This window comes from Salmo trutta, chromosome 30 (genome assembly GCF_901001165.1).
Source record: "Salmo trutta chromosome 30, fSalTru1.1, whole genome shotgun sequence".
NCBI classification, from domain to species: Eukaryota; Metazoa; Chordata; class Actinopteri; order Salmoniformes; family Salmonidae; genus Salmo; species Salmo trutta.
The window spans coordinates 24,558,676-24,585,649 of record NC_042986.1 but is presented as its reverse complement, the minus strand read 5'-3'; the positions used below and the strand labels follow the sequence as shown (position 1 = coordinate 24,585,649).

Here is a 26,974-nt window from a genome sequence, read left to right as displayed (position 1 = left end):
AGAATGAGGATGTTCTGATATGGATCCCACATGTTGCTTGTTAAAGTGGACTTCTGATGCTCCCATAAGGGGCCAGCAGTGGATACCCAAGGAGTCATCCCAAGGAGTCATCATACATACATAAAAAAACTATAAAACAACATTTAGTTTATAAAGACATCACTCATATTTCATGTCTTGTTGGTTGGGAGCTGGTCCATGGGCCTCTTGACCGAGTGTTGGTTAAAGCCAACTGGACATCAGGGACTGTTGTAAAAAAATTAATAATAATAATAAGTTTTATTCTTTGTAAGCCTAATAAATGTCACAATTTAGACACTGGGTTGACGTACTATTATTCTGTTCAGTTGTTATTTGGATAAATATCTGCTACTGTATCTAGACTGGAGTGTGCTAGCTTACACCAAGATGGAGGAAGACAATGAGTAAAGAGGGAGGACTTATTTTCTGGTACATTTATTTGCTATGATCCTTATCCTGATTCTACTAAGCACTGCTATTAAAACGTGGAGATTATAAAGCAGACCAAAAGAAAAGTTTAATAACAGTCATCAGACATGGAGAGTATGGTTCCTGTTTTTCACACTCTACTTAGCAACAGTATATCTCAGCACCACTCACCAAGACAGGGGATAGGTGTTCAGCAGTTTCACTTTACAATGAAACAGGAAGCTAATAGACTATATATAAATATCACATGACTTAAGCACAGTCCCAAATCAGACATACAGCCATCTATCTACACTCGAGCTAGCAATCAACCTAGGTAAAAGTCTTCATTTTATTGTACATCTCTTATGCAAATCATGTTAACAAAATTATCTTTATTTGCTGATTTGCTGGATATAGTTGAAAAAAAAGTTGTTTATGGTATTTTATGAACGCAGTACTATTTCAGAGGAACGATACTGTATATCTCTCCATATAGGGTGTTAAGCATGTTATCACTCCTAATACTGCTGCTGAATCTTACCAATCATGCTTTTGGACAAAATCCTGCAATAAAGGCCATATTGACAAATAAAGGACTTCAATATGGTAAGAAAATGCTATTTCCTCAATTGTCTTGAGTTAAAATACCAAACCAGAGAAATTGCATTTCAACAGCTCCTTTATTCATGTGTCCTCCAGGGTCACACATTGGGGCTGATTGGATGCAGGAGAAGATAGGGAGTGTGATCATACCAGATGTCAGAGGTGGGGTTGACATTGGTATAGGAACGGTGCACTACGTCCTTGACAGGTACATGTTGTGGCTTTTATTTATGAAATGAAAGTAAACCATTACTGTTTATAATCTCAGAATAACGTTTAACTTAATCATCATTAGTCAAATAACCTGCTACATACATTTTGTGCTTTGTCCTTTGGTGGCAAAGTACCAAGAATGAGTTTGGGTCTAATATTTTAACATAGTCTCCGAAGATGTTCTATCATTTAAAACAGTGCTATTGACACAATGTGCACAACATTGACTGTCTCCATCATCCTTCTCTCTAGAATCTCAGTGTCTGGGTGTGATGTTCCAGAGCCTTCAGTGGAGTTCTATGAGGGTGTGGGACTCAAGGCTGTGATCAGTGGCCTCAGCATTTCAATGAGTGGAAATTGGCACACAACTTTTGGCATCATGTGAGTGACAGCGATCAGTTTCTGTTGTCTGATTGGTGCCTGTTTTTAAATTTTTCCATCTTTTAATCTTTCCATGCTATTGGATTATGAGGGTCAGGTACATTATTGATGTCTGTCTCCTGAAAAGGGAGAATCTTTGTTAAATGTACTGGTAACACAACTACTGGTGACACAACTGCTGATGACAGTATAAGAGGAACTGATACCCTGATACACTAAATCTGTACAGAGAGCAAACATATTATATCTGGGACCAGTCAGATAAGAATGAGTACAGTAGTTCTCTCAATGGCTCTTCCTGTTTTCACATCAGAAGCTTTGAGCTTTGAAGCCTGTACCTTTTGTAATGACTTCAAAACGAATCAAATTTCTAATAACATGATGTCTTGTCCCACTCTCTGTGTGTTTGCAGAACCGATGGTGGCTCATTTGACCTGGCAGTGTTCAATGTGGACGTGACCTCTGTGGTGCAGATAGGGAGCGATCTGAGTGGACACATTTCTATCTCCAGTGAAAACTGTGATGCCAGGGTCGGCGAGGCATCAATCAATTTCCATGGAGGAGCCAGGTATGTTTCAAAATGTATTTAGAGAGAGGGAGAGAGAGAAAGAGATTTATAATCATCATTATAATTTGGTAACCATTTTGTTAACAGTTTGATCTTCCAGCCATTTGTGAGCCTTTTCCACAATCGCATTAAAGCTATAATTGAGGAAAGAGTGAGTAAATTGATTCACTCATGATTTGTATTCCTTATACCAGTAAATGTTCAAATGATGTGGAGGGTTTTTTCAACTGACTGCATGATCATATAATGTATATCACTGCACCCAGATCTGCCCAGTGGTTGAAGAGCATGTTACAGATTTGGAGCGACATCTATCAGAAATGCAAGGTATTTCAGTAGGGAGGACAAAGAAAGAAAATAGGCTTCACAAATATTCTTTCTACCAGTATTGTGGTGCTCATGGTGTTTATTTTTTTCACTACAGTGTCCTTCAAGGTCAATTCTGCTCTAGTTTTGGATGTCCCCCTCATCAACTCACCCCTCGTTGATTCTATTAGCCTTGGTCTGAATTTGAAGGTAGCTTTACCTGATGTGAATGGATACAACATAACCCAATATAATTGTGTTACATGAAGAAGATAGGGTGGGGACTGGGGGTATCATACTTTGCATCAGTAACAAATGGTGTCTTTTTAAACTCAGGATCCTTGCTCAGATTTACTGATTTATGTGTTCCAGGGTGAGTTCTACAGTGTTCAGAGTCACACAGATCCTCCTTTTAAGGCCGAGCCTTTTAATCTGCCAGAGGACAAAGGCCACATGCTCTCCCTGGGCCTGTCTGAATTCACTATCAACTCTGCCTCCTACGCTTACTTCTCCGCTGGACTCCTGCAGGCCCAAATAAACGACAGCATGGTGTGTGTGTGTGTGTGTGTGTGTGTGTGTGTGTGTGTGTGTGTGTGTGTGTGTGTGTGTGTGTGTGTGTTTAGGAATGTGTGTTGTGTGTGTTTTTGGTTTTACTATCCTTGTGGGGACCAGAAGTCCTTACAAGGATAGTAAAACAAGGAAAATTGCTATTTTAGGTTTAGAAGTTAGGTTTAGGGTTACAATTAGGGTTAGGTTTAGAATTATGGTAAAGGTTAGGGTTAGGGTTAGGTTAAGGCTTAGGGGTGAGGGAAAATATGATATTTAATGGGAATCAATTGTTTGGTCCCCACAAGCATAGTAAAATAAACGTGTTTCTGTGTGTGTGTGTGTGTGTGTGTGTGTGTGTGTGTGTGTGTGTGTGTGTGTGTGTGTGTGTGTGCGTGTGTGTGCGTGTGTGTGTGTGTGTGTGTGCGTGCGTGCGTGCAAATGTTCATGCCTCTCTGTCTGTCTGTCTGTCTGTCTGTCTGTCTGTCTGTCTGTCTGTCTGTCTGTCTGTCTGTCTGTCTGTCTGTCTGTCTGTCTGTCTGTCTGTCTGTCTGTCAACTACAGTCACTTCGCTCCTTTTAATCTAAGTACGCAAACTGTTGAGAAACCTTCGTATTTAACCCTTCCCCTTACTTCCTCTATTTATCTCAGATCCCCAAGACCTCTCCTTTCCGTCTCAACACAACCTCCTTCGGGCCTCTCATCCCTCAGGTAACACCCAGAAAATCATTGGCCGTAGCCAAAGTTAAAATGCATTCAGTGGCCAGTTTATTAGCTACACCAATTTAGTACCGGGTCGGACCCACCTTTGCCTCCAGAACAGCCTGAATTCTTGTCGGAAACATTCCACAGGGATGTTGGTCCATGCTGACGCGATGTCATCACGCAGTTGCTACAGATTGGACAGCGATACATTCATACTGCAAACAGCCCATTCCATCTCATCCCAAAGATGCTCTATTGGGTTTGGCCAGCAACAATTTTCAGATACACAGTGGCGTTCAATCGTTGCTCGGTTGGTATCAATGGACCTAACGTGTGCCAGGAAAACATTCCCCACACCAGTAATGACCGTCACCAGCCTGTACCGTTGACACCAGGCAGGATGGATCAATGGACTAATGCTACTTATGCCAAATCCTGACTCTGCTATCAGCATGACGCAATAGGAACCGGGATTTGTCAGATCAGGCAATGTTTTTCCACTTCTCAGTTGTCCAGTGTTGGTGATCGGGTGCCCACTAGAGCCGCTTCTGCTTGTTTTTAACTGATAGGAGTGGAACCCTGTGAGGTCGTCTGATTTAATAGCCCATCCGCGACAAAGATCGACGGATTGTGCGTTCCGAGATGCCGTTCTGCACATCACTGTTGTACTACGCCGTTATATGTCTGTTCGTGGCCCGCCTGTTAGCTTGCATGATTCTTGCCATTCTCCTTCGACCTCTCTTATCAATGAGCTGTTTTCACCCACAGGACTGCTGCTGACTGGATGTTTTTTGTTTGTCGCACCATTCTCTGTAAACCCTTGACACTGTCGTGCATGAAAAAAGCCCAGGAGAGCAGCCGTTTCTGAAATACTGGATCCAACGTGCCTGGCACCCACGATCATAGCACGCTCAAAGTCGCTTAGGTCACTTGTTTTGCTCATTCTAACATTCAATCGAACAGTAACTGAATGCCTCAATGCCTGTCTGCCTGCTTTATATAGCAAGCCAAGGCCACGTGAATCACTGTCTGTAGGAGCGATCCATTTTCTTGAACGGGGTGGTGTACTTAATAAACTGTCAATGAGTGTGTATGGACAGTGTAGTTTTGCCCTTGAACAAAATCTTTCTAAATGCACTAATTAATTCCCCCCAGCTTCCCAAGCTCTTCCCCAACATGCTGATGGAACTGCAGGTGTATGCCAGGGACGCTCCAATGTTTTCCTTCCAGGCTGATAAGGTGACACTGGAATTTCTAGGTGCTGTTAAGGCCTTTGCCATCCAGCCAAATGCTTCACGGACTCCACTGTTCAAGCTCAATGTTGTGAGTTAGCTTTTTTGGTTCAGGGTTCATGTAAATCCTTTTCAGTTATTATGTACTTTCAGAATGCATTCTGTGCAGGGTTAATTCCAATCAATTCTTCTTCTCTTCCAGGACTCCATTTTTAGTGGGATGATACGCATTTCAGAAGAGAAAGTCAAAGGCTTGATGGAACTAAGCAAGTAAGATGAGTTTCAGTTCCACTTGAATTAAATAAATACATTTGATTTGTAAATTAATTGAGTAATACAACTCTCTATTTGCTAGTTTTACCCTGACACTTGCATCAAGTGAAGTGGGAACATTCCAGGTAGGATGCGAAGACACTGCATTACCTTTACAATGATATGGTGCACTGCTTAACCTCAGAACGCTGTGGGACGGTTTCGCAATTAGGCATGCTTGTTAGTCCAGGACTAAGCTTAATCTGTATCTGGGAAACCGGCTCTGTATGGATAAATAAAGATGTTGACAACGATCACTATTTTCCAGACTGCAGCCCTGGAAAACTTCATGAAGCTGGGGATGAAGATTTCAGTGTTAGCTAAACTGAACGGTAAGTTCTGAAATGTACGCGGGAAAAAGAGCATACAATACTAGAGTAGTACTACAGTAGGCATATTCATGTGCATATTGACCATATACACATTGTCAAACCACACTTCATCATGGTATTACCTTTTAGCATACAAAACCATTGTGTGTAAGCCTAATGACTGGACTGCTGAAATAGTTACCCTCAACTACTGGTGTTTGTTTGTTGCAGCCAAACTGGAGGAGGGCATTGTTTTACCCACCATGCACCACATCCATCTGGTTAACCCTGTGCTGAAGATCCAGCAGGTCTGATACCATGGATTATTTTATTGTGTTACTTTTAATCATTTTTTAGAAACTTTTTAAAATGTTCTTAACTCTTATTTTTCTTAAGACCGCATTGTTGGCCTGTAAATAAGCATTTTACAGTAAGGTTGTATTCGGCGCATTGTTGTATTCGGCGCATGTAACAAATAAACTTTGATTGGATTTGATCTATTAGTGTATCTTTTAAACCAGCCTCAATTAGTGTAGGTTGGGAAATCTGTAAATGTGTTTAATTTGCCAGTTATGGCTACATTATTTTGAGTATGTGAGTGTGTGTCAAATCAAATCAAATGTTATGTCACATGCGCCAAATACAAATGGTGTAGACTTTACTGTGAAATGCTTGCTTACGAGCCCTTCCCAACGATGCAGAGTTTAAAAATAAAATAGTAGCACAAGAGGAATAAAAAAAAGAGAGTACCAGATCAATGTGTAGAGGTGCGAGGTGTTCCAGGTAGATATGTACCTGAAAGCAGTGTAAAGTGACTAGTTATCAGGATAGATAATACTAAAAGGAAAATAAAGGACAGAGTAGCAGCAGGAAATGATGAGTGTAAAAGTGTGTGTTTATGTCTGTGCGTGTATGTGTAATATGTATGTGTGTGTGTGTGTGTGTGTGTGTGTGTGTGTGTGTGTGTGTGTGTGTGTGTGTGTGTGTGTGTGTGTGTGTGTGTGTGTGTGTGTGTGTGTGTGTGTGTGTGTGTGTGTGTGTATGAAGTGTATGTGAATGTGTGTGGGTTTTGTGTAGGAGTGTCAATGTAGTGTGAGTGAGTGAGTGAGTGAGTGAGTGAGTGAGTGAGTGAGTGAGTGAGTGAGTGAGTGAGTGAGTGTACAGTATGGTGTGTATATATAGTCTAGTGAATGTGCATAGGGTCAGTGCAGATAGGGTCAGTGCAGATAGGGTCAGTGCAGATAGTTTGGGTATCATTAATTAACTATTTAACAGTGTGTATGTGTATCTTTACTTTCACCAAAGTAGTTCTGGCAGATATGCCAGAACTAGGGACGGCAGGTAGCCTAGGGGTTAGAGCATTGGACTAGTAACCGAAAGGTTGCAAGATTGAATCCCCGAGGTGAAAATCTGTTGTTCTGTCCCTGAACAAGGCAGTTAACCCACTGTTCCTAGGCCATCAATGAAAATAAGAATTTGTTCTTAACTGACTTCCTAGTTAAATAAAGGTATAAAAAATACAGTATCTTGGGTTCATTCAGATGTTTTTTTCTCCCACAGGGATTTGTGTCCATTGCATCAGACCTTGATGTTAAATCTGGCGAGAGAGAGAGCATTTCTGAAGGGATTTACCCTTACCGACTCTAGGTGGTGCCTGCTAATATCATTCATTATTATCCCAGAAAAGAAATGATGCATTACTAATTTTTGTATGTAGAACTGCAAGTAGCTACACAGTAACATTTTTGCACCTAAAACATCAGACGATTCTTATAGATTTTAAAACCTATTATTCAACAGACAATTTTCAGCTTTGCCTAGTTTTCAGTTAATCAATTATCACAAGTATTACATGAAACGTACTGCTTCTACTGAAATTACATTTGAGCATTGCCCCATTTTGGCAATGGATAATCACTGATTAAAGAGAGGAACAAGACAACTTGTACTGTAACGCTGCTAAAAACAACTGATTGCTGCTCACAATAAACCTGATTGCAACTCTGGACAATAAAGCTGTGTGATGCAATACAATGAAACACCACATGAATACACTGATAAATGATTGTTTTACTAAAAGTGTATTTCTGTTTTCTTGAAGTGTTCGCTATGCAAGGTTTAACAAGGCTACAGTAAACATGTAGTTCCCCAAGCAGTGCTTCATTTGAGCCGGGAACAGGATCCGTCACCTCTCAGATTTGACTTATTATGTTCAGGTGTGGTGTCGAAAAGCTCCCCCCTGCCAGAATCCCCCCCCCCCTGCACGTGAACGCGCACGCACTCAATTCTTCATTGCTGCGACTTGCTTGCTAGTTGAGATTTCAGATCACGTTAAGCTCCATTTCATTTTATTTTTGATGTCATTTTGATCGGGGGGGGGGGGGGGGGGCACCAGTAATGTCTGCAGTTTTCGGTTCGGCTATTTGTTTCAAGTGTATTAGTCTATAAATAAATCTCTTTGCCAAAATTTGTCATCTCTCCCATGTCTTATTCGACTAGTAGTTGTTCTGAAATGTTTATTGCTTGCCTACATTTTACTCCCTCCTCTATGTTTAATATAACACACATACATTAATTATTAATTTCGGTTGCCTATCCTGACGTGAAGTTTGTTCTGTAGAAAGTATTTGACTCTGATGTGCAGCACAGAAAGTATTTGACTCTAGCCACAAAATTAAGGAAATTAGAAGGGGGGGGGGGATTTCCCCCCCTTCTATCTTGGGACTGCAAGGCCTGGCACACTTCAGAATCATTTTTGGTGACTCTAGTCACAAAAGGAAGTGGTTATTTCAGCAATAATAGTTTTCAGAGCTCTCTACTCTTCTCTCTACCCATTCCTCAATCCCCCATCCCATCGTGCTTTTCCCTATTATGGCTTTTCCTAAAATGTTTTACACTTTTTCTGTTTTAGTTTTTAAGAATGTGGGTACAGTAGTAATAATAAAATAATAATAACAATAATAAATAAAAATGTGTACTCTGGGCGAAAAAGAAAGTTCAAATATATAAGTTAACGTGAGTGCATATCCATAATCACAGTAAACTGTTATAATAATATAAAAAAAATAACAAAAAAATAAATAAATGTATAATAATTGAATAAACAAACTATGACTGAATGTGCCTCCATGAAGAATCCCCTCCCCAATAGGTCCCTTTACCCTCAATAGGACACCCCCAGCACCTCTACCATCCCCACCAACCTCCCCCCACCCCTCAGCCACAAAACACAATAATGACAATAATAATAGAAATTAAAATAAAAAATAAACATACCAAGATATATATACACATACACACACATGTACAGTACATATACATAAACATATTCACAGGACACTCAACTTATCTCTTATCTCTTTTCCTACATCAGATATGCAGGTGACATTTCCACCTGGATGACAGCACATAATCAGCAAGACGGAGATGCTCTTCATCCGAGGGAATGCCTGCCCATTCTCAGATGTTAGATAATCCCAGATGATCACATGTCATTTATATTCTAGTCCTAAGGAATGCCTGCCCATTCTCAGATGTTAGATAATCCCAGATGATCACATGTCATTTATATTCTAGTCCTAAGGAATGCCTGCCCATTCTCAGATGTTAGATAATCCCAGATGATCACATGTCATTTATATTCTAGTCCTAAGGAATGCCTGCCCATTCTCAGATGTTAGATAATCCCAGATGATCACATGTCATTTATATTCTAGTCCTAAGGAATGCCTGCCCATTCTCAGATGTTAGATAATCCCAGATGATCACATGTCATTTATATTCTAGTCCTAAGGAATGCCTGCCCATTCTCAGATGTTAGATAATCCCAGATGACCACATGTCATTTACATTTCAGCCCTTGTCAGCTGCAGATTTGACTACTTCAACACACACCCTGCTGGAATCCCTGCATTATCAGATTCCCCTCTGTTATTAATCTCTATATTGTAATCAATAAAGTTTTTCAAAATGCTGTACTTTTATTAAGATATATGTTCAGATCATTCCTGAGAGAGAAGGGGTGTCATATCTCCAGATGGGCGTGTGGTGCCCTTCCTCACCCATGCTAACAAGATGTTACTTCTTGTGGGGTCTTTGCCTTGAAAGTAAGTGTGAGAGTATAAGTAATGCACAATTAACATACTGAAAGTATACTGACTAAAAAGCAAAACAGAACTGTCAAATTATATTATAGCTGTGTCGTTGTATACTTGCGAATTAGAATCTTAAGTGTAACATATTTTTGTTGGGGAAGCTGAGATGCCCATCAAATTTTCCTCAGTTTGCTGAATGTGTTCTGAAGGAGGAATCGATTGTCTTTTCAAATATGGACAAAGATGATAACATCATGAGAGAAGAAATAGCAGTCACTTTCCTCCAAAACACTGGTATGTTCAATTTCTAATTTAATATAATTGTAGATAAAAAAAAAAAAACATTTACATGGATCTTTTAAGGTTATCTTTGATCCAACTCCTGACTAGATGGCCACTAAAACACATGCATTTAAATAATTATGTTACAAGAAACCTATACTATTCCCTTGTTCCCTGTTCCCGTTTGCTCAGAAAAATACATGTAAAGATGTATAGATTACTTAACATTATGTTTTGCTAGATGACCTGAGCCAACTGTGCCACCTCTGTGGGGAGGTGGACAATAATGAGGAAGACACTAACTGGGTAATTGCTTGTTCACTTCTAAAGGCACATTTTGAGGAATAAGAATGTGTATAAGCAGTAATATTTCCAGAGGTAGTATAATCCGCTTTGTCTGACAATGAAATAATTGTAATTCAAGAAAATGTATTTAATGTTTTAAATATATTACAATTTTTCATCATAAATTTCAGATTGGTTGTGACCGCTGCCCACGATGGTTCCACCAGTCCTGTATGAAAACCATCCCATCATTGGAGGATTAGCCTTGCCTTGCCGAAATCCTTCCCCCCCTTCTAATTTCCTTAATTTTGTGGCTAGAGTCAAATACTTTCTGTGGCACACACTTCACGTCAGGATAGGCAACCGAAATTAATAATTAATGTATGTGTGTTATATTAAACATAGAGGAGGGGATTAAAATGTAGGCAAGCAATAAACATTTCAGAACAACTACTAGTAGAATAAGACATGGGAGAGATGACACATTTTGGCAAAGAGATTTATTTATAGACTAATACACTTGAAACAAATAGCCAAACCGAAAACTGCAGACATTACGGGTGCCTCCCCCGCTATCAAACCGACATCAAAATAAAATGAAACGCAACCGAACGTGATCTGAAATCTCAACTAGCAAATCGCAGCAACGAAGAATTGAGTGCGTGCGCGTTCACGCGAAAGAGGGGTGGGGGAGAATTCTGGCACGGGGGATATTTTCGGCACAACACCGGCATTTACCCTGATCCAGTACCTCTTGCGGCATGTTTTATTCATTGTTTCATTGTTCGCACTGTAAACATTCTAATAAAAGCGATGAGCGTTAAGTCAAGTTGCTTCCTCGTTATTTCTCCCGCCCCCAGAAAGACCATTACGTTAATGCGCGGTGATCCTTCTGTGCAGTCATCGAGTTTGATGACATGTTGATTACAAAAATCCAGAGAAAACTGGTGAATCGAACCCAGAATGAGACAGAACTGTCAGTGCCGGAGGAAAGGAGTGAGGGGCAAACTGTTCCTGATGGCGATGCCTTAGCTAGAAGCGCTGTTAATCCCGCCAGTTCAGCATCACCACCCACACCTCCACTAGCGAGTCAGACTCAGCAGGAGAGGGAGGGGGGGAGCAGGGAGCAGATGCAATTTGCAGTTCAAGAACAAGAAAACGTATAACCCCTGGCTTGTCATGCAGAATTCAAAGCTGGGCTGTACAACATACAAAAAGATAGGGAGCTTGGGTCTTGAAACGACTGGAGAGATTAAACTATCTAGCAAAAGTGTGACTGGAATGTACAGTATCATCCTCTGCTTTGACATATTAAAAAAATAGCCCTCATAAAAAACGGTTTTGAACATGCCCGAACGTTCAAAATCAACTGTCATTGTCCAATTATCCTGAACATAACCCTGTCCCAGTGTCCACTGTTGACGTTCCCTGACTACACCCAACACTAAGGTTGGGTAAACCGCATACTGTAGTAATGGTTAAGCCATTTGTTCAATTCTTCCAATCGTATTCACACTTCTGAACATCGAAAACACAGTGGTGGTACACTTGTTACTTGGGTGCTGCATTGTAATAATAAATGCAGTAACAAATTAAAGTACTTAAAGGGGTGATCAGCAGCTGCTACAAAACATTTTTGAGGGTGATGGGAAAAAAGTTTGTTTAGAATAATGCTGCTTTCTAATTACCTGTCTTGGTTGGGTTCATGCGAGTGACAAATTGACTACACAAGAGTCAACCACACTATCACTGATAAGCAATTTGGCAGTACGCCCAGAACATTGCTCTGGGATCTAGGAGTATCTCCGTTTCAAGGTAAGAAGCCTGCCGTAAATTCAGTCAGTCTCATGCAGGAACAAACCATGCTTATAAGACTTGTTTGTGTAGCAGTACAAAGGGAATGCCCCTTTTCATAGTTTCATCAGGCGTGTATTGAGTTTGTGAACCTCTCTGGCCATGATAATAAAGATTTCTTCCTTTACTTTAAATTTCAGTCCTTAGTGGTGAATTTCCCCAACAGTACTTATAAATGAATGATGTACCCATTGATTGTTAAAGGATATAACTTATAAATGCCTCATGACCTTAGTTCAACTGTCATACCGCATCATAACCAAAAATAAAAAGTAATTATTTGTCAACAAAATAAATGTAAACAAACTCTACATAGCCTCAAAACTATACTTTTGATATCATGGATGGTCAGTCCTTGCATCCATACCTTTGTCTATGAATTTGAGAGTGGTTATTTCTCCAGCACCATCCTTTAGCTTTTTACTGAAACAGGGGTGGGGAGGTCATTTTGTTATTGTTTCTACTGCTGATTGCTGCTTTAAAATTTAAGTTTGCATTCTTGAATATGTAGCACAGTAACTTTACATCACAAATAAAACAGACCCACAAACAAGCATAAAAAATATATTCTTTTATCTTCTCAGTAAGTGAACAGTTCCATGAAAATGACTGATAGCCTTTTTAAGGTTGGTAAGTACATGGCTTGCATAGGTAACATAGAATGATGTTAAATGGAATTGTCAAGTGCCAGAGTAAACCTGTTAGACAGCCGACCATAGAATAACAATAGAAAAAAAGACAGGAGAATAAATAGAAACTTGATGACCTATAGGCACGGTGTGATTGAAAACAGACTACAAATCCCATGAGCCTCAAATGCAACTTGGCTCCACCCTGTTCAATGTCATCAGCTTCACTCTGTGCACCCAACAGCATGTACCCTGCTTGTAAAGACAGTCTGCTGAGGGAATCGTGTGTTCTTGTGACAGAAGATGAGTGGACCAATACAGGAGGTGGCTATGCTGGCAGATAAGGTGGGTCTCCCCTTTCAGCGGAAATGTCTGAGGTCCATTGAGATGGCGGATGATCATTTCTCTGTGACTGCTGCTGCTGCCATGGGGATGCGGATTGTGGCCTGTGCAGTTGCTGCCAGCTCCTCGATCTCTGTGTTTAACCGCCTGATGACCCACTCCATCGCCTCTCGTCCCTGGACACAACAAAACACACAGGGGAAAGTTAGGGGCTGAACATTTCCACTCATAAATATTTAACCCAGGCTGCATGTGTGAAGGATAGAGGTCGTACTTTGCCTGCATTTGCTGAGATGGTTTTGGCCATGAGCCCCTCCAGGTAACTGCTTAGACTAATTCCTTTCACAGAGATCAGTGCCTCTTGTGTCAGTATGGTCCTAAACATAAGTATAAACAGAGAAACAAACAGTTTAGCTGTGAAACGCAAACCTATTTATCAATTTTCCTGTATATAAACTCAAACCATCAACAAATCACATACTTTTCGGGATCCTGCGGATGCGGCCTGTATGTTAACTTCTCATCCACAGATACTATGTTAGTACATGAAATCTGAAAGCAGAGGAAAGTGCATCAACGTTAGCCAACAAGGCTAAAAGGTGGAGTTATCTATAGTATTCACAAATGCACATCCGACAACAGAGGTGAACTCACATTTGTAGATTGTAGCTCAAAGGTCTTTTCCTTGGGGTCTACCACCGAATGTTCCTGGATGTATGTGTTTGTTCGTGTTATACCAATGAGCTGTGAGAAAAGACAATGACATCCTCACTGTCAGTGAAATATGTTTGACATCACTAACAAAATAATACATCCTCAGATCTGTTGAATGCACTTATCAGGAGAATCGTATTAGTGGCAACATTGGAGACAGGCATCCACTGTGCTGAGGACTTACAGTCTTGGCCAAGGAGGGCAGTCCCCACTCTGTGCTGAGCAGTCTGTCGCTGCATAGCCGACCCCGTGTGTCCACGTGCCTGTTCAACACGTCCACCCCTACCACGCCAGGGTTCATGGGGTTGGGGTACTTCTGCATTGCTGCATTGGTTACTGTCTCCCAAGGGTGGCTTTGGGGGGACAACACAGGAAATCAATATTACTGTAATAATACAGTATCATAATGTGTGCATACCATAATGTTACCATGTGTGCATGTGGACCTCCTGGTGTGCCCCCACATGAATACATTTCAAAACCTGTCCTGACATTATTGTACTGTGTTATGTTGGTTGCGTTAAGAAATATTCATTATGGGTTCAGTATGACAAGTACAGGTACTTGGTTTGACCTTGACAATGTTTATTTTTTACAATCCCTATTCATGATGTGAGGTAAACAGAGGCATTTCCTCACTCAATTAATTCCCCAAAGAGTATTAAGCCCTGAATACATAGTGACATAACAACCATGATTCCACCATTGACAGAGCCTCCGGTATAGCTAGTTGGAATAGAAATACCTTTATTCCAGCCTAGTGGTGCGGCACGGGACATCACCAAAAAGAACATTGAGCTAAAATTCGATTAATAGATGAATTCACATGACCTAAACAAGTAACAGTTAGCTGAAGCAAAGCACCGGAATCCCGTGACATTCTGCTGTAAACTTCGGGCTAACAGATAACGTTAGCTACTTGTAATGTAGCTAACTAATGTAATGTCAAAGATATGGCAGTGTGGCTGGCTAGCTTGCAGTCACTTACTGTACTGTCTTTGTTGTATAGTTGTATATGTATAGTCATTATTTTTCCTAGTTTAACAGTTAATAATGGTAAAATGGAAGTTTGATGTGTTCGCTAGCCAAATATTTGGCTAAAGTCAGCTGTTTGCTACCTAAAACCCACCGTCTTGTACCAGAAGCTAGTTGACTAAAGTCAAAGAGCTAACGCGCGCTAACTGGCTGGTTGCTAACCTAGCTACAAACTTCAATAAGCTAGCTAATATCAATAAAACACTTTTTAGACCATTGTGAACATTTATAAATTACTCACTTGAATATGTGTTCGGAGGTCCAGATCTTCATGTTTTAGACCGTTCAGTCAGTACTTGGGCGCCGGTGACTTATGACAGCGTGACAGCAGCTACAAAGGAAAGATATTGCCAAATTGCCCAACAAGTGGTGCTCCCTCTGGTGGCGACCAGAAGTATGTCATCCGACTAGTGATGGGTCGTTCGCGAACGAGTCGACTCTAAGAGCCGGCTCTTGTAGGTGAACGTTGGGAGACGGCTCGCATATCAGAAGAGCCGAATCTATTTATAAAAATATATAAAAATTAAGATATTAATAATCAAAAGATTTAAATGTATAGAATTAGCTAATTCACAGAACGAAACAAGAAATAAAATAATATGGGTCTAAATGCTCAAGCGCACACATTCGTTCTGACTGTCTGCTCAGACGAACAGCCTCACCTGTTGTTCCTGTCAATCAGACACGCAGGGAGGGCCGAGCCAACTCACTCACAGTCACACACTTAGCAGCCGAGGAGAGAGGAAGGACAGCTGTGAAAACAACAGCTGGAAAATGAGTCGGAAGCACAGTAGCATTTGGATGCATTTTAATAATATAGACAATGTTAGAGCACAGTGTAGAATTTGCCAAAACAAAATCTCATATAAAGCCGGCTTTACGCACAACCTACACCGGCATATGCGAACTGTGCACCCAACTGTGAAGCTGTAGCGGCGCTTTGAGAAACTAGCAGGCCTGCTAGTGATAGTGGTGGAGCCAGCGTATCCACTCAGTCAAGTAGGACTACTCCACGACCCACAGCAACGCAGTCTTCTATGGACCAGTTTATGCCAAAGTCTATGTCTGTAGCAAAACAAGGCCACATTGATATTGCAATGGCTAAAATAATTGCCACCGATTTCCAGCCATTTTCGATCGTGGAGGACAGAGGTTTTAGAAATTATAGTAATAGTCTAAATCCAATGTACACAATTCCAAGCAGGAAAACCCTTTCAAAATCACTTATTCCACAACTGTACGAGAGCACACAGGCTTCAGTGCGGAAAGAGTCCAAAAAGCTACTGCAGTTTGCCTTACCACTGACTGCTGGACATCAAGGGTAACCACTTCATATCACTTCATTGAAGATTTTTAGATGTCTAGCTGTCTTCTGGACAGCTTTGAGGTCAGCGACAGACACCTCAGAGAACTTGGCAGAGGAACTGTTGAGAGTGGCCAGAGAATGGGAAGTAGATGGAAACGTGGTCTGTTGTGTTAGCAACAATGCAGCTAACATAACCATTTTAAATGGGCCCATCATCCATGTCTTGCCCATGTAACAGTGTAGGTTCCGTCCCTCTCTTCGCCCCAACCCGGGCTCGAACCAGGGACCCTTGCACACATCAACAACTGACACCCACCGAAGCATCGTTACCCATCGCGCCACAAAAGCCACGGCCCTTGCTACGCAAGGGGAAACCCTACTTCAAGTCTCAGAGCGAGTGACGTCACTGATTGAAATGCTATTAGCGCGCACCACCGCTAACTAACTAGCCATTTCACATCGGTTACACCCACACAATCAACCTGATTGTAAGAGAAGCTCTGAAGGTGATGAAGCCCACTGTGGACAAAGTGAAAGCAGCTGTGGAATACTTCCACAGCAAAACTAAAGCCTACACAACGCCAGATGGGGATGCCTGAGCTGAAGCCTAAACAAGACTGCACTACAAGGTGGAATTCAACATTTTATATGTTGAAGCGGTTTCTTGAGTCAAAGGATGCCATCATCTCTACCCTGGCCATTGTCACTGCACCGGTTGATGCTCTGACCCAAGAGGAATGGGAGGTGGTGGAGGAGGTGTGCAGAGTCCTGGAACCCTTTGAGCAGGTCACTGTGGAGATCAGTGGAGAGAGGTACAGTAAGCAGTTATTACTACATCATAATTTAATCCAGTATTATATATGTATATGAGCAGTAGATGAGAATGTAGTATCAATAGACAAAACATGAACCTGAACTAATAAGTTACTGTTCTCTCTTTTCAGCTATGTGACAGCCTCAAAAATGATACTCCTGTGTAAGGGTCTGCAGCGAATCACAGCCAGCCTCCAGAGAGAAGCAAATGTATCCACAGGACATGTGACAGAGTTGATGGACACCCTATGTTCATCAATGGACAGAAAGTTCCACAGAATGGAATATAATCACGTGCTATCAGAAACCGCTGCACTTGACCCCAGGTTTAAGAAGTTACCCTTCAAAGAATAACCTCAGCAGCAGGGAGGGACAGCCCCAGCAGTCAGCTGGCTCAGGCACCAGGGCAACAGGAAGAAGAGGATCAGATGGAGCAGAAGCACCAGCAGTAGTGCCACAAATGTCTGCTGTTTGGATGCTGTTTGACGAGAGAGCAACTGGGGATGCAGCACGAAGGAATCCCTCAGCAGATGCCATAATGGAGGTCCGATCCTATTTAGAGGAGCCCCTGCAAAGATCTGCAGATCCTCTGAGCTGGTGGAAGAACAAGGCCTCTGTCTACCCACGGCTTACTAAAGTCATGACAGGGAGACTCTGCATAGTGGCCACATTCGTTCCCTCTGAGAGGGTCTTCTTGAAAACGGGACAAATAATTACTGAGAGAAGAAACCGCATCAGCCCCTCGAAAGTGAGGCAGCTTGCATTTCTGAATGCAAATCTGAATGCAAAATATGGTCAGCATTGCTGTGTGCTGCTGGTTATAACATGGCAATAAAGAAGAGAGAAAAGAGGGACCAGTTTAATGTTTTAAGTGGGATGCTGCAGTTTTACACATTGTTATTTATTTTTCTTTGATATGATGCAATATTCTATTATTATGTTGTTCAGATTCTATTCGTTTTGAATTGTTACATTTATATGCACTTTGTTTATATACATTAAAAAAGTTATACTTTAAATGCACATGTGTAATAGCATCCTTATTTTTTACATTTATTTCAATTTGTGGGACGCTGCAGTTTTGCAAATTGTTATTTATTTTTCATTGACATGGTGTAATATTTTATTATGCTGTTCAGATTGTATTCGTTTTGAATGGTTAGATTTATATGCACTTTGTTTATATACATTAAAAAGTTATACTATATAGCATTCTTTTTCATAACAAACCAATACATTTTTAAATACATTGTGGTTAAGGTAGAGTATGATTTCATTTAATCATTTAATTATAATTATTTTAACACCAATCATAGTCAAACTATCGCAAACTGTTTGACATTAAAAAATACAAAACATATTTTTTTTAAAGAGCCGTTTGGGAGTTAAAAGAGCCGGCTCTTTTTGGTGAGCTTGAACCGAACGAGCCGGCTCACTGAAAAGAGCCGGAATGCCCATCACTACGTCCGACCCTCCCTGGTCCTTCAGAGTGAAAAATTACCGAATAACATCCATTGAAATGTCTGGAATATTCCTGACGCGTATTTCAGAGGAGAGAGTGCACCTTATTTCGAACAAAGCCAAAAGTGGCATAAATAACAACTCAAATCCCCTTAGCAACATAACGTAAAAAAACGTTACGTATCAGATTTCACATGCTGTCGATCACAAAGCGCAGACTAAAAGTCCCGCCCCAGGAAGCGTGTCAACCCTAGCGACGTCATTCTCGCCGCTTCCGCTCTGTTATTATACACATATCCGAGTTGTCCTTGAGCGGAACATCACTGGCAAAATGGTTGCATACTGGAGACAAGCGGGCCTTAGGTAAATGTATTCAATATTGAACAACGTCACATTTTGACTGTATTCCGATTGTAAGGTCATGCACTTAAACGATGTAGCTTCTAAGTTACATATTTGCTTGAGAGCTCTGGTGTGATTGATATCCAGCTAGCGGCTAGTTAAACGAAATTATTAACGTTCAACGAACTTGAGTTAGCTAATATAGCGTGTTTCCCGTGAGTTATAATGAAATTGATCATATAATTGGTGTGACTGACTGTGATATCACTCTGTCATACGTATCGCCGTTATTTTTAGTTCCAAAATTCATAGAAATTTGTATAATCGAAATGCTACCCTCAGTCTGTTTAATGCAGAGCTGCCAACTCAGGTGTTGGCCGTGACACGCATCTTGAACGCTCATGGCGCACGGCTCATGTCTAACGCATTGAAAAGTACTGCAGTTATATTTCTAATTAGCCATTGTATAGTCAGTGCGTTAACTTTTCAACTGTGCTCCAAATCGTGTTAAAGTCGGAGCATCTGCGATTGCAATTTAACATCATAAGCGGAACGTCAATCATTGTCCTGGCTTGCCTCAACACTGTGAACCGCTCCACATTGAAGCATATGATTGGTCTAGTTACGTAAGGGATCAAGTGGATTGGATGCATTTTTTAAAAAGAAACACCCCTCAGGATTACAGTGGCGCAGAATGGAGAGCCGGAACGTTATCCGCTGAGTTTATAAACTGTAAAAAGAGCCGCATGGTAGCGCTGTTTTATGTACAATGTGGTGAGCAAAATGAGGTTGCTCTTACTCCCGTCCCTATTGCAGAATGCAGCCTTTGACAGCTTGTTCTAAAGTCGATTTAATCCATACTAGCATTAGTTCCCATGTTTGGTGATTGCTGCCTTTTCGTTTTCACAACCTACATTTCAGAGACCTGCAGTATGTAAGCAGGGAAGTTTGGTAGGGTGACCTGATTTGTAACTATGAAAAAAAAAAAGTATTGTCAAACAGATTGTTAACCCAGAATTGTACGTTAGGATTCTAGAGGGGGAACAATACATCGACAAATTTGGTTAGGGTGTAGGTGCTAATTGATGTGATCTTGACTTCAGGAGATTCTATCTATTTACTTTGTCTGAGTGGAACAATTGTCATTCTTAACAAGGGGCTAAAATAGAGTAATTACTGATTTGTCTGCAAGATCACTACTGTTATTCCCCACCCTTATTTTATTTGACTTCAATTTTTTCAGTGTTTGAAATCTGATATGCCTACTTGGCTTTGAAAATGAATTGAGGCAATATATTTTTGCAGCCATTCATGGACAGTTTGGAATCAGTTATACAAATAAGCATGGGATATTAAATGCTCCAAGAATCAAATATAATCTGACATTGTAGTATTTTGTACATGCTAGGCAGTGATGGTAGGGGGACTCACAACTCGTAAACACATCCAATGTAGAGTAAGATAATGGCAAGGATCTTCCACTAGTAGGCATAAACTACCTGAATGTTGATATTCATTAGATTTTCTTAAAGGTTGGGTGATTTTGAGAAATGAATTGTTATAGCGAGAACATTTTCAAACACCCAGTGCTTGGGAAACCGATCAGGGGTGGCCAACCTTCCTGGAGAGCAAGAAGGATTTTCTTTCAGTCCTATTTGAAATATACAACATGTTTGTCCTTACCTTGAAAGAAGTCTCTTGACAAGGAGACTGCAATCTATGATTTGGTTACCCACTGTCATCAACCATGAATATTTTCTGTGCAGAGCCTTGGTGTAGTGGTAACACTCCCCGGGCACTTGTCATATACAACTTTCCACCTGAGAACAGTAATCAATCCCTGCTTCCAACCTTCCCACTGTTTCTCCCATTTCCCTATCACATTTCATTACTGTCTGAATAAAGTGTCAAACCAGCTAAGAAATTTAATTGCATCCCCTCCAAAAATCTCAGTTACAAAGTTGTAGAATTGAGTGTTAATTTAATGTCCAAAGCATCCAGAATACACCTGACCAGTGTTTTTTTTTTTTCTTCTATTTTTCTCTTCTCTCTCCCCCCGGTCATAGGTATAAGCCATGTCAAAATACATAGAATTGCAGGAAATTAGCTTTAAAACAGTACAATCTTCCTGGGGGAGGACCCCCAATCCCCCCGTCTAGGTATCGTGCCAGGGGGCAAGGAAATTCATAGTAAATCTCACTCTAAGCTTTCTCCAAAAGTTGGCAGCCCTGGCTAAAGTGTGTTTCTTTCTGTGTCCACTGCAGCTACATTCGCTTCTCTGCGATCTGCGCGAGTGCAGTGCGAGCGGCACTGAAACCACAGTTCAAAGTCGAGGCAATGAAAGTTGCAGAATCCAGCGTCAAAGTCTACGTCCCAAAGGCTATAGCATGTGAGTATTGAAAGGACAAATCACTACAATATTTTTAAATAATAATTGTATCCATCTACCACCTCCTAACCATAACACAATATTGCCTCATGTACTCTTGCTGCTATCACACCTGATTTATATTGGTTCTATTTACTGCAGCTGCCAAGTAAGCATGTCAAGTATTTGCCTACTAAATCAGTCTGATTTATTAGGCAAGTCAACTATTTCTCATTACCATAGATGTAGAACACTGCAGATTATCAACACAGTAATCACCATAAATTATATATTGTTTGATTGTCTACGGGCATTACTCTCTTTTCATAATCTGCAGTTCTCAAGCAACTAGAACAAGTAGCTAGATAACATCAATAGTTCAGTTTCTAAGATCAGTCTAACTTGACATGTTTTCCTCTCTTTATCTTGCAGGATCTGAATACATGTAGTGGATGTTCTTCGGGGCCAAGAGGATTTTTCAAAGTCCCGGCCAACATGTCTGTCTTTGTGAATGGATGAAAATGCAAGGGTTAAATCTAGATTTGTGGATAGACGGGGGACTTAACAGAAAGGAAATTTTGTTTTTCCTTTAATTTGTAATTAAGAAAATGAATTAAAACTCCTAAAAGTTGTCTGCTGGATTATTTAAGTTTGCATCCATGACTCTTGTTTGCCCCTGTTTTGTAAAGGCATACAGTGGCTTGCGAAAGTATTCTCCCTTTGCATTTTTCCTATTTTGTTGCCTTACAACCTGCAATTAAAATAGATTTTTTTGGGGGGTTTGTATCATTTGATTTACACAACATGCCTACCACAAGATGCAAAATATTTTGTGAAACAAACAAAGACAAAAAAAACAGAACTTGAGCATGCATAACTATTCACCCCCCCCAAAGTCAATACTTTGTTGAGCCACCTTTTGCAGCAATTATAGCTGCAAGTCTCCATAAACTTGGCACATCTAGCCACTGGGATTTTTGCCCAATTAGCGGCATCCATCATTCATTCAATTCTGACCAGGTTCCCAGTCCCTGCCTATGGAAAAACATCCCCACAGCATAATGCTGCCACCACCATGGTGATGGAGGTGTTGGGTTTGTGCCAGACAGCGTTTTCCTTGATGGCCAAAAGGCTACATTTGTTTCATCTGACCAGGGTACCTTCTTCCATATGTTTGGAGAGTCTCACACAAGCCTTTTGACAAACACCAAACATGTTTGTTTTTTTTCTTTTACCAATGGCTTTTTTCTGGCCACTCTTCTGTAAAGCCCAGCTCTTTGGAGTGTAAGGCTTAAAGTGGTCCTATGGACAGATACTCCAATCTCCGCTGTGGAGCTTTGCAGCTCCTTCAGGGTTATCTTTGGTCTCTTTGTTGCCTCTGATTAATGCCCTCCTTGCCTGGTCTGTGAGTTTTGTTCACCTTCCCTCTTGGCAGGTTTGTTGTGGTGCCATATTCTTTCCATTTTTTAATAATTGATTTAATGGTGCTCCATGGGATGTTCAAAGTATTGTATTTTTTTTTATATAACCCAACCCTGATCTGTACTTCTCCAACTTTGCCCCTGACCTGTTTGGAGAGCTCCTTGGTCTTCATGGTGCCACTTGCTTAATGGCGTTGCAGACTCTGGGGCCTTTCAGAACAGGTGTGTGTACATATACTGAGATCATGTGACACTTAGATTGAACACAGGTGGACTTTATTTAACTAATTATGTGACTTCTGAAGGTAATTGGTTGCACCAAATCTTATTTAGGGGCTTCATAGCAAAGGGGGTGAATACAAATGCACTCACCACTTTTATTTAAAAAATATATATATTTTTTTAAACTTCTTTTTTTCACTTCACCAATTTGGACTATTTTGTATGTCCATTACATGAAATCCAAATAAAAATCAATTTGAATTACAGTTTGTAATGCAATAAAATAGGAAAAATGCCAAGGAGGATGAATACTTTTGCAAAGCACTGCACTTTACCTGGCAACATGGACTGTGAGTGGATCTTCATAAGTTAACACTTCAGGAGTCTTATGTAAAAGTAGGATATAATCTCCGAATTGTATTTTATTCATTTAATTAAATGCTGTACATAGACGTGCAGTGTGAAATGAGAGTGAATACTTCTAGATGAGCTTTTCAGTGCAATGAAACGGGGTCGTGTTCAGTGGGATGTGTAAAGTTGCAGAATGTTGAGATAAATACATTCTGTAGAGCAGACGTGCATCTGTAAGCTCGATACAAGCCATTTGTATCTAAAACTGCATAATGTTGCATCTCAACTTCAATTAAATAGTTTCACACTTGGAGCACATTTCTATGATTATGGCCTACGGTCTTCCTTTGTAAATATTTGAATCATTTAAAAGTAGTCAGTGATTCAAAATGCATGCATTGTACAGTAGGAATACAAACAAACAAATCGTCCTTTTCGTAACTAAAATGTCATTGTGCTCTCTAGTCTCTCTTCTCTCTGGTCATCTTGATCATGGTCTCCGGCGAGCGATACAGGAAAATGAGCTTCTCAAAAAGTGTTTCCTCCAGCTCCATCTCACCAGTCTCTCGCACAACAAAGATGTCCGTGCAGAGCTTCAACACCCGATCCACACACGGCAGCTCCTCAAACATGATGGAGCGGGATATCCCGTTGAAGAATTCCCTGACAAACTTTCCAACGACCAGCACCACAGACATGTACAGGCCCACGATTCTACCGTAGCAAGGTGGAATGGCACAGGAGGTGGTATCAGGTTGCAGGTCGAGGTCAGACAAGCAACATATGCATATGGGATTTCATGGAAAAGAGGACAACGAGTTTATTTAGCAGTGAGAACAAATCAACAAGTCAAAGCGTCAATCACCAGTAGAAACAATAACAAATCAATCGCCCTGCCCTTGGTTTGGTAAAAAGCTGAGTGATGGGGCTGGAGAAATGTAACCACTGAAATTCATAGACAAAGCTATGGACGCAAGGACTGATCATCTACGATATCAAAATTATAGTTCTAACCATGCTTTGAGGCTATATAGTGTTTGTTTACATTTTGTTTAGTAAAACAAGCTTATATTTTGGGTTCTGATGGGGAACGACAGTTGAACTAAGCTCATAAGGCATTTCTAAGTTATATTCTTCAAGAGTCAATGGGTACATACAGTATTAATTTATAAGTCCAAAACTGGCTGTATCAACTGCTGATTGTCACTTTGAAGGGATAGTTCTCTTAAAATGTAAATAGCTCCTGGGGCAGCATTGAGTGTTTTTCTTTACCTACCCCTGTCCTGCTAGAGCACCCAGGCTGGAGGGGCTGACTTTGTCGTTGAACACTACTATCTCAATGCTGTGACAGCTGCTCTGGATGTGCCCTTGTCCAGGAGTGCATTCCTCCACCATCCACCACTGACCCCCCTCTGCACTTCCACTGTCTTCTGCCCGGTGTAGTTTGATGGACAGGGGCCGGTAGAAGGCCAACATCTGCAGGTCCTCAGGCCTATCTGAGTGTTCTGGGGTGTTGGAGATGGGACAGGGAAGATTTGAATAAATGAGAAGCAGAGACCATGACCTTCAGTTGACTGGTTAAGATCCATGGTTATTCATGCATTTGCATTTGTTAAATGTATTCTCTGACCAGTATGATGGTTGGATAGAGGGTTACTTACCTACTTCCAGACGGGTGGCCATCTTGGACTCCAGTCCTCCGGGACCTCTGATGAACTTGGGTAGGAGAGACTCAATGACCCTAGCAGAGAAAATGAATGACAGCATAACAGCACCAACATTCTATTACCATTGTGATCATATCTTTTGGATGTGGAGTTCTTTTGAATGTAATAGGTTCCTCTACAACTAGCTTTCAGAGTGTAGGTTATTTTATTGACAGTTATGTCATGTTGACTGTGGCTGTAAATTCTAGTAACAGTTGATGATGTAGTGAGAGTGCTGTGATGATGAGACTCACACAGAGTCACTGCGTGTCCCTTTGAGCATCTGAACTATCTGGTCCCTCAAGGCCCTGTCCTCATACTTGACAGTGTGTTCCCCCACGGTCTCCACATTCATCGACAGAGACGCATTCCTGTGGAGGAGGGGCACACGTACACACACATACACAGAGTGAAATCACTACCCCTATCACTAACTGGTTAAGTTGTTCATTATGGCTGTATCATATGGCATATGTTCATAGCACAAACCATACAATCTTAGCTTTGACACAAGGTCGAAAAGTCAAACCTCAAGCCTTAATGGCGTTATATACCCCTTTCACATGTATCCAACCTAGAGCCCTATCCAACCCTGCTACATTGTACCTGAGTAGTACCCATCGCAGGGTGATGTAGATGTGGGTGGAGTTGCTGAGTTCATGGATCATAGCATCACGGCTGGCAGGGCTGATGCTCCACAGTAGACTGGCATCACTCTTGATCTTTGCAATGACTATGTCCTCGGCCATGTAGTTCACAAGGAACTGCATGGCTGACTGAGAGAGTTAGAAAGAGGAGTATGTCAGAGGTCCTTAGGGTCAATTCTACAGTCCCTCAAACTTGCAACTTGTTGTAACAAGATCCTCTTACCGGGTGAGTGGCATAGAGGTTGGTGAGCCGGTTGAGGCCTGCCTCTGAGTATGGCATCAGGTTCTGCTCCTGGGCACTCATTGTGAACAGTGGCTGTATAAAACGTACACAGAAAACATCAGCAACAGTCTCACAGAAGGAGAACATTTGACCAAAATAAAAAGATTGTGAGTTTATGGGGTCATCTATACCTCATATCCTGCAATGCTGAGCTGAATGGAGACATCTAGAGGCTGATTGGTCACCCCAGCCACTGACTTGACCAATGACATGAAGAGGAGGGGGAACCAAATTACGCTGATGAGGAAGAATATGATGAAGCCGCCCATTCCATACTTCACCACCATTTTCTTCTTCTGCCCTGGGGTGTGTGGGTATTTCTGTACAAATTAAAGAGACATATGATTCATAGTTCAACACAATTTCGGTCAGTTGAAGTTGTAATTATTAGCCCACAATTGTTCTTGATACAATAATTCTTAGTCTAGTGTTCATAGATATATATAAAAAATACATGAAGACAGATAAAACCCCTTTAATTCTACAGTGATTCACCATCAACTATCAGTCAGATCTACTCTCTATGGAGGTGAGTTTGAGACTGACAACTACCACCAGCCTATTGGCAGTTCGGCATCCCAGTTACCTTCTCCGACTCCCGCCAGCACTTGAGTATGAAAATGTTGGCATAAATGTCCTCGACACAGATCCAGCTGCCCAGGCTGAGGGTGGTGTCGGTCCAGACCCAGTCCATCACGGCACGCAGCTCTATGAGGAACGGAACCAGGCGGAACCTGAGGAGGATACAGGGACAACCCATAGAGATAGTTAGAGGACACAACCTTGTATATGTCCCATTATGGCATCTATGAGAGCATGGCAGCGCCATTGAGGCCATCTTCGTTTTAAAGTAGTCCATTTTATTATTCACAACTATGAGTTGGAAAACAAACTGAAAGGTTGTATACTGCCACCTGCAATTATGGAATGTTTTCTCACAAGTATAATTAATTGGCTGATCCCTCCTGATGACCTGGATTTTTTATTAGGATCCCCATTAGCCTACGCCAATGGTGACAGCTAGTCTTATAGGGGTCCGACACATAACAAAAAAGAAAGAGACAAAAGACTTTACAATTTACATACAGTTGAAGTCGGAAGTTTACATACACTTAGGTTGGAGTCATTAAAACTCGTTTTTCAACCACTCCACAAATTTCTTGTTAACAAACTATAGTTTTGGCAAGTCGGTTTGGACATCTACTTTGTG

The 26,974-nt window shown here is 41.1% G+C and overlaps 4 protein-coding genes across 4 annotated transcripts in view; 2 read left to right on the top strand and 2 right to left on the bottom strand.

Moving 5' to 3' along the window:
- The first annotated feature begins 702 nt into the window (after window positions 1-702).
- Window positions 703-7,683, top strand: LOC115168332 (lipopolysaccharide-binding protein). The gene is made up of 16 exons (XM_029723492.1): window positions 703-766; window positions 929-1,038; window positions 1,132-1,243; window positions 1,501-1,629; window positions 2,042-2,197; window positions 2,285-2,348; window positions 2,464-2,524; window positions 2,622-2,713; window positions 2,876-3,052; window positions 3,701-3,760; window positions 4,910-5,077; window positions 5,189-5,256; window positions 5,342-5,384; window positions 5,567-5,630; window positions 5,841-5,917; window positions 7,170-7,683. Exons 2-16 carry the CDS (start codon window positions 939-941, stop codon window positions 7,254-7,256), a joined length of 1,458 nt encoding a protein of 485 aa, XP_029579352.1. The 5' UTR covers window positions 703-766; window positions 929-938; the 3' UTR covers window positions 7,257-7,683.
- Window positions 7,684-12,680: 4,997 nt separating this feature from the next.
- On the bottom strand, window positions 12,681-15,222 carry LOC115168331 (PRELI domain containing protein 3B-like). Its single transcript, XM_029723490.1, has 6 exons — window positions 15,086-15,222; window positions 13,994-14,162; window positions 13,750-13,839; window positions 13,577-13,647; window positions 13,370-13,472; window positions 12,681-13,271 (listed from the first exon to the last, which is right to left on the bottom strand). The coding sequence occupies exons 1-6, from the start codon at window positions 15,115-15,117 to the stop codon at window positions 13,152-13,154; spliced, it is 585 nt and encodes a 194-aa protein (XP_029579350.1). The 5' UTR covers window positions 15,118-15,222; the 3' UTR covers window positions 12,681-13,151.
- Window positions 15,223-18,668: 3,446 nt separating this feature from the next.
- On the top strand, window positions 18,669-21,766 carry atp5f1e (ATP synthase F1 subunit epsilon). Its single transcript, XM_029723489.1, has 3 exons — window positions 18,669-18,787; window positions 21,031-21,155; window positions 21,567-21,766. Coding segments are annotated over exons 1-3 (159 nt in total). The 5' UTR covers window positions 18,669-18,755; the 3' UTR covers window positions 21,569-21,766.
- A 1,402-nt stretch (window positions 21,767-23,168) lies between these two features.
- LOC115168885 (piezo-type mechanosensitive ion channel component 2-like) overlaps window positions 23,169-26,974 on the bottom strand; it is a 32,917-nt gene continuing 29,111 nt past the window's right edge. The window contains exons 46-53 of the mRNA XM_029724410.1: window positions 26,351-26,498; window positions 25,896-26,084; window positions 25,705-25,797; window positions 25,441-25,610; window positions 25,089-25,205; window positions 24,790-24,869; window positions 24,405-24,633; window positions 23,169-23,842 (exon numbers count right to left, since the gene is read on the bottom strand). Coding sequence (XP_029580270.1) covers window positions 23,590-23,842; window positions 24,405-24,633; window positions 24,790-24,869; window positions 25,089-25,205; window positions 25,441-25,610; window positions 25,705-25,797; window positions 25,896-26,084; window positions 26,351-26,498 — 1,279 coding nt within the window. The 3' untranslated portion in view covers window positions 23,169-23,589. The remainder of the gene's footprint in view (window positions 23,843-24,404; window positions 24,634-24,789; window positions 24,870-25,088; window positions 25,206-25,440; window positions 25,611-25,704; window positions 25,798-25,895; window positions 26,085-26,350; window positions 26,499-26,974) is intronic.

Excerpts from the sequence above, each read along its gene's own strand:
- LOC115168332 (XM_029723492.1), top strand. The coding sequence starts at position 939 with ATGTTATCACTCCTAATACTGCTGCTGAATCTTACCAATCATGCTTTT. Across the intron at positions 1,039-1,131 it reads AAATAAAGGACTTCAATATG|GGTCACACATTGGGGCTGAT; the intron begins GTAAGAAAATGC and ends TGTGTCCTCCAG. Across the intron at positions 3,053-3,700 it reads CCCAAATAAACGACAGCATG|ATCCCCAAGACCTCTCCTTT; the intron begins GTGTGTGTGTGT and ends TATTTATCTCAG.
- LOC115168331 (XM_029723490.1), bottom strand. The coding sequence starts at position 15,117 with ATGAAGATCTGGACCTCCGAACACATATTCAA. Across the intron at positions 13,473-13,576 it reads CATCCGCAGGATCCCGAAAA|GACCATACTGACACAAGAGG; the intron begins GTATGTGATTTG and ends ACTTATGTTTAG. Across the intron at positions 13,272-13,369 it reads TCTCAGCAAATGCAGGCAAA|GGACGAGAGGCGATGGAGTG; the intron begins GTACGACCTCTA and ends TGTTGTGTCCAG.
- atp5f1e (XM_029723489.1), top strand. The coding sequence starts at position 18,756 with ATGGTTGCATACTGGAGACAAGCGGGCCTTAG. Across the intron at positions 18,788-21,030 it reads TGGAGACAAGCGGGCCTTAG|CTACATTCGCTTCTCTGCGA; the intron begins GTAAATGTATTC and ends TGTCCACTGCAG.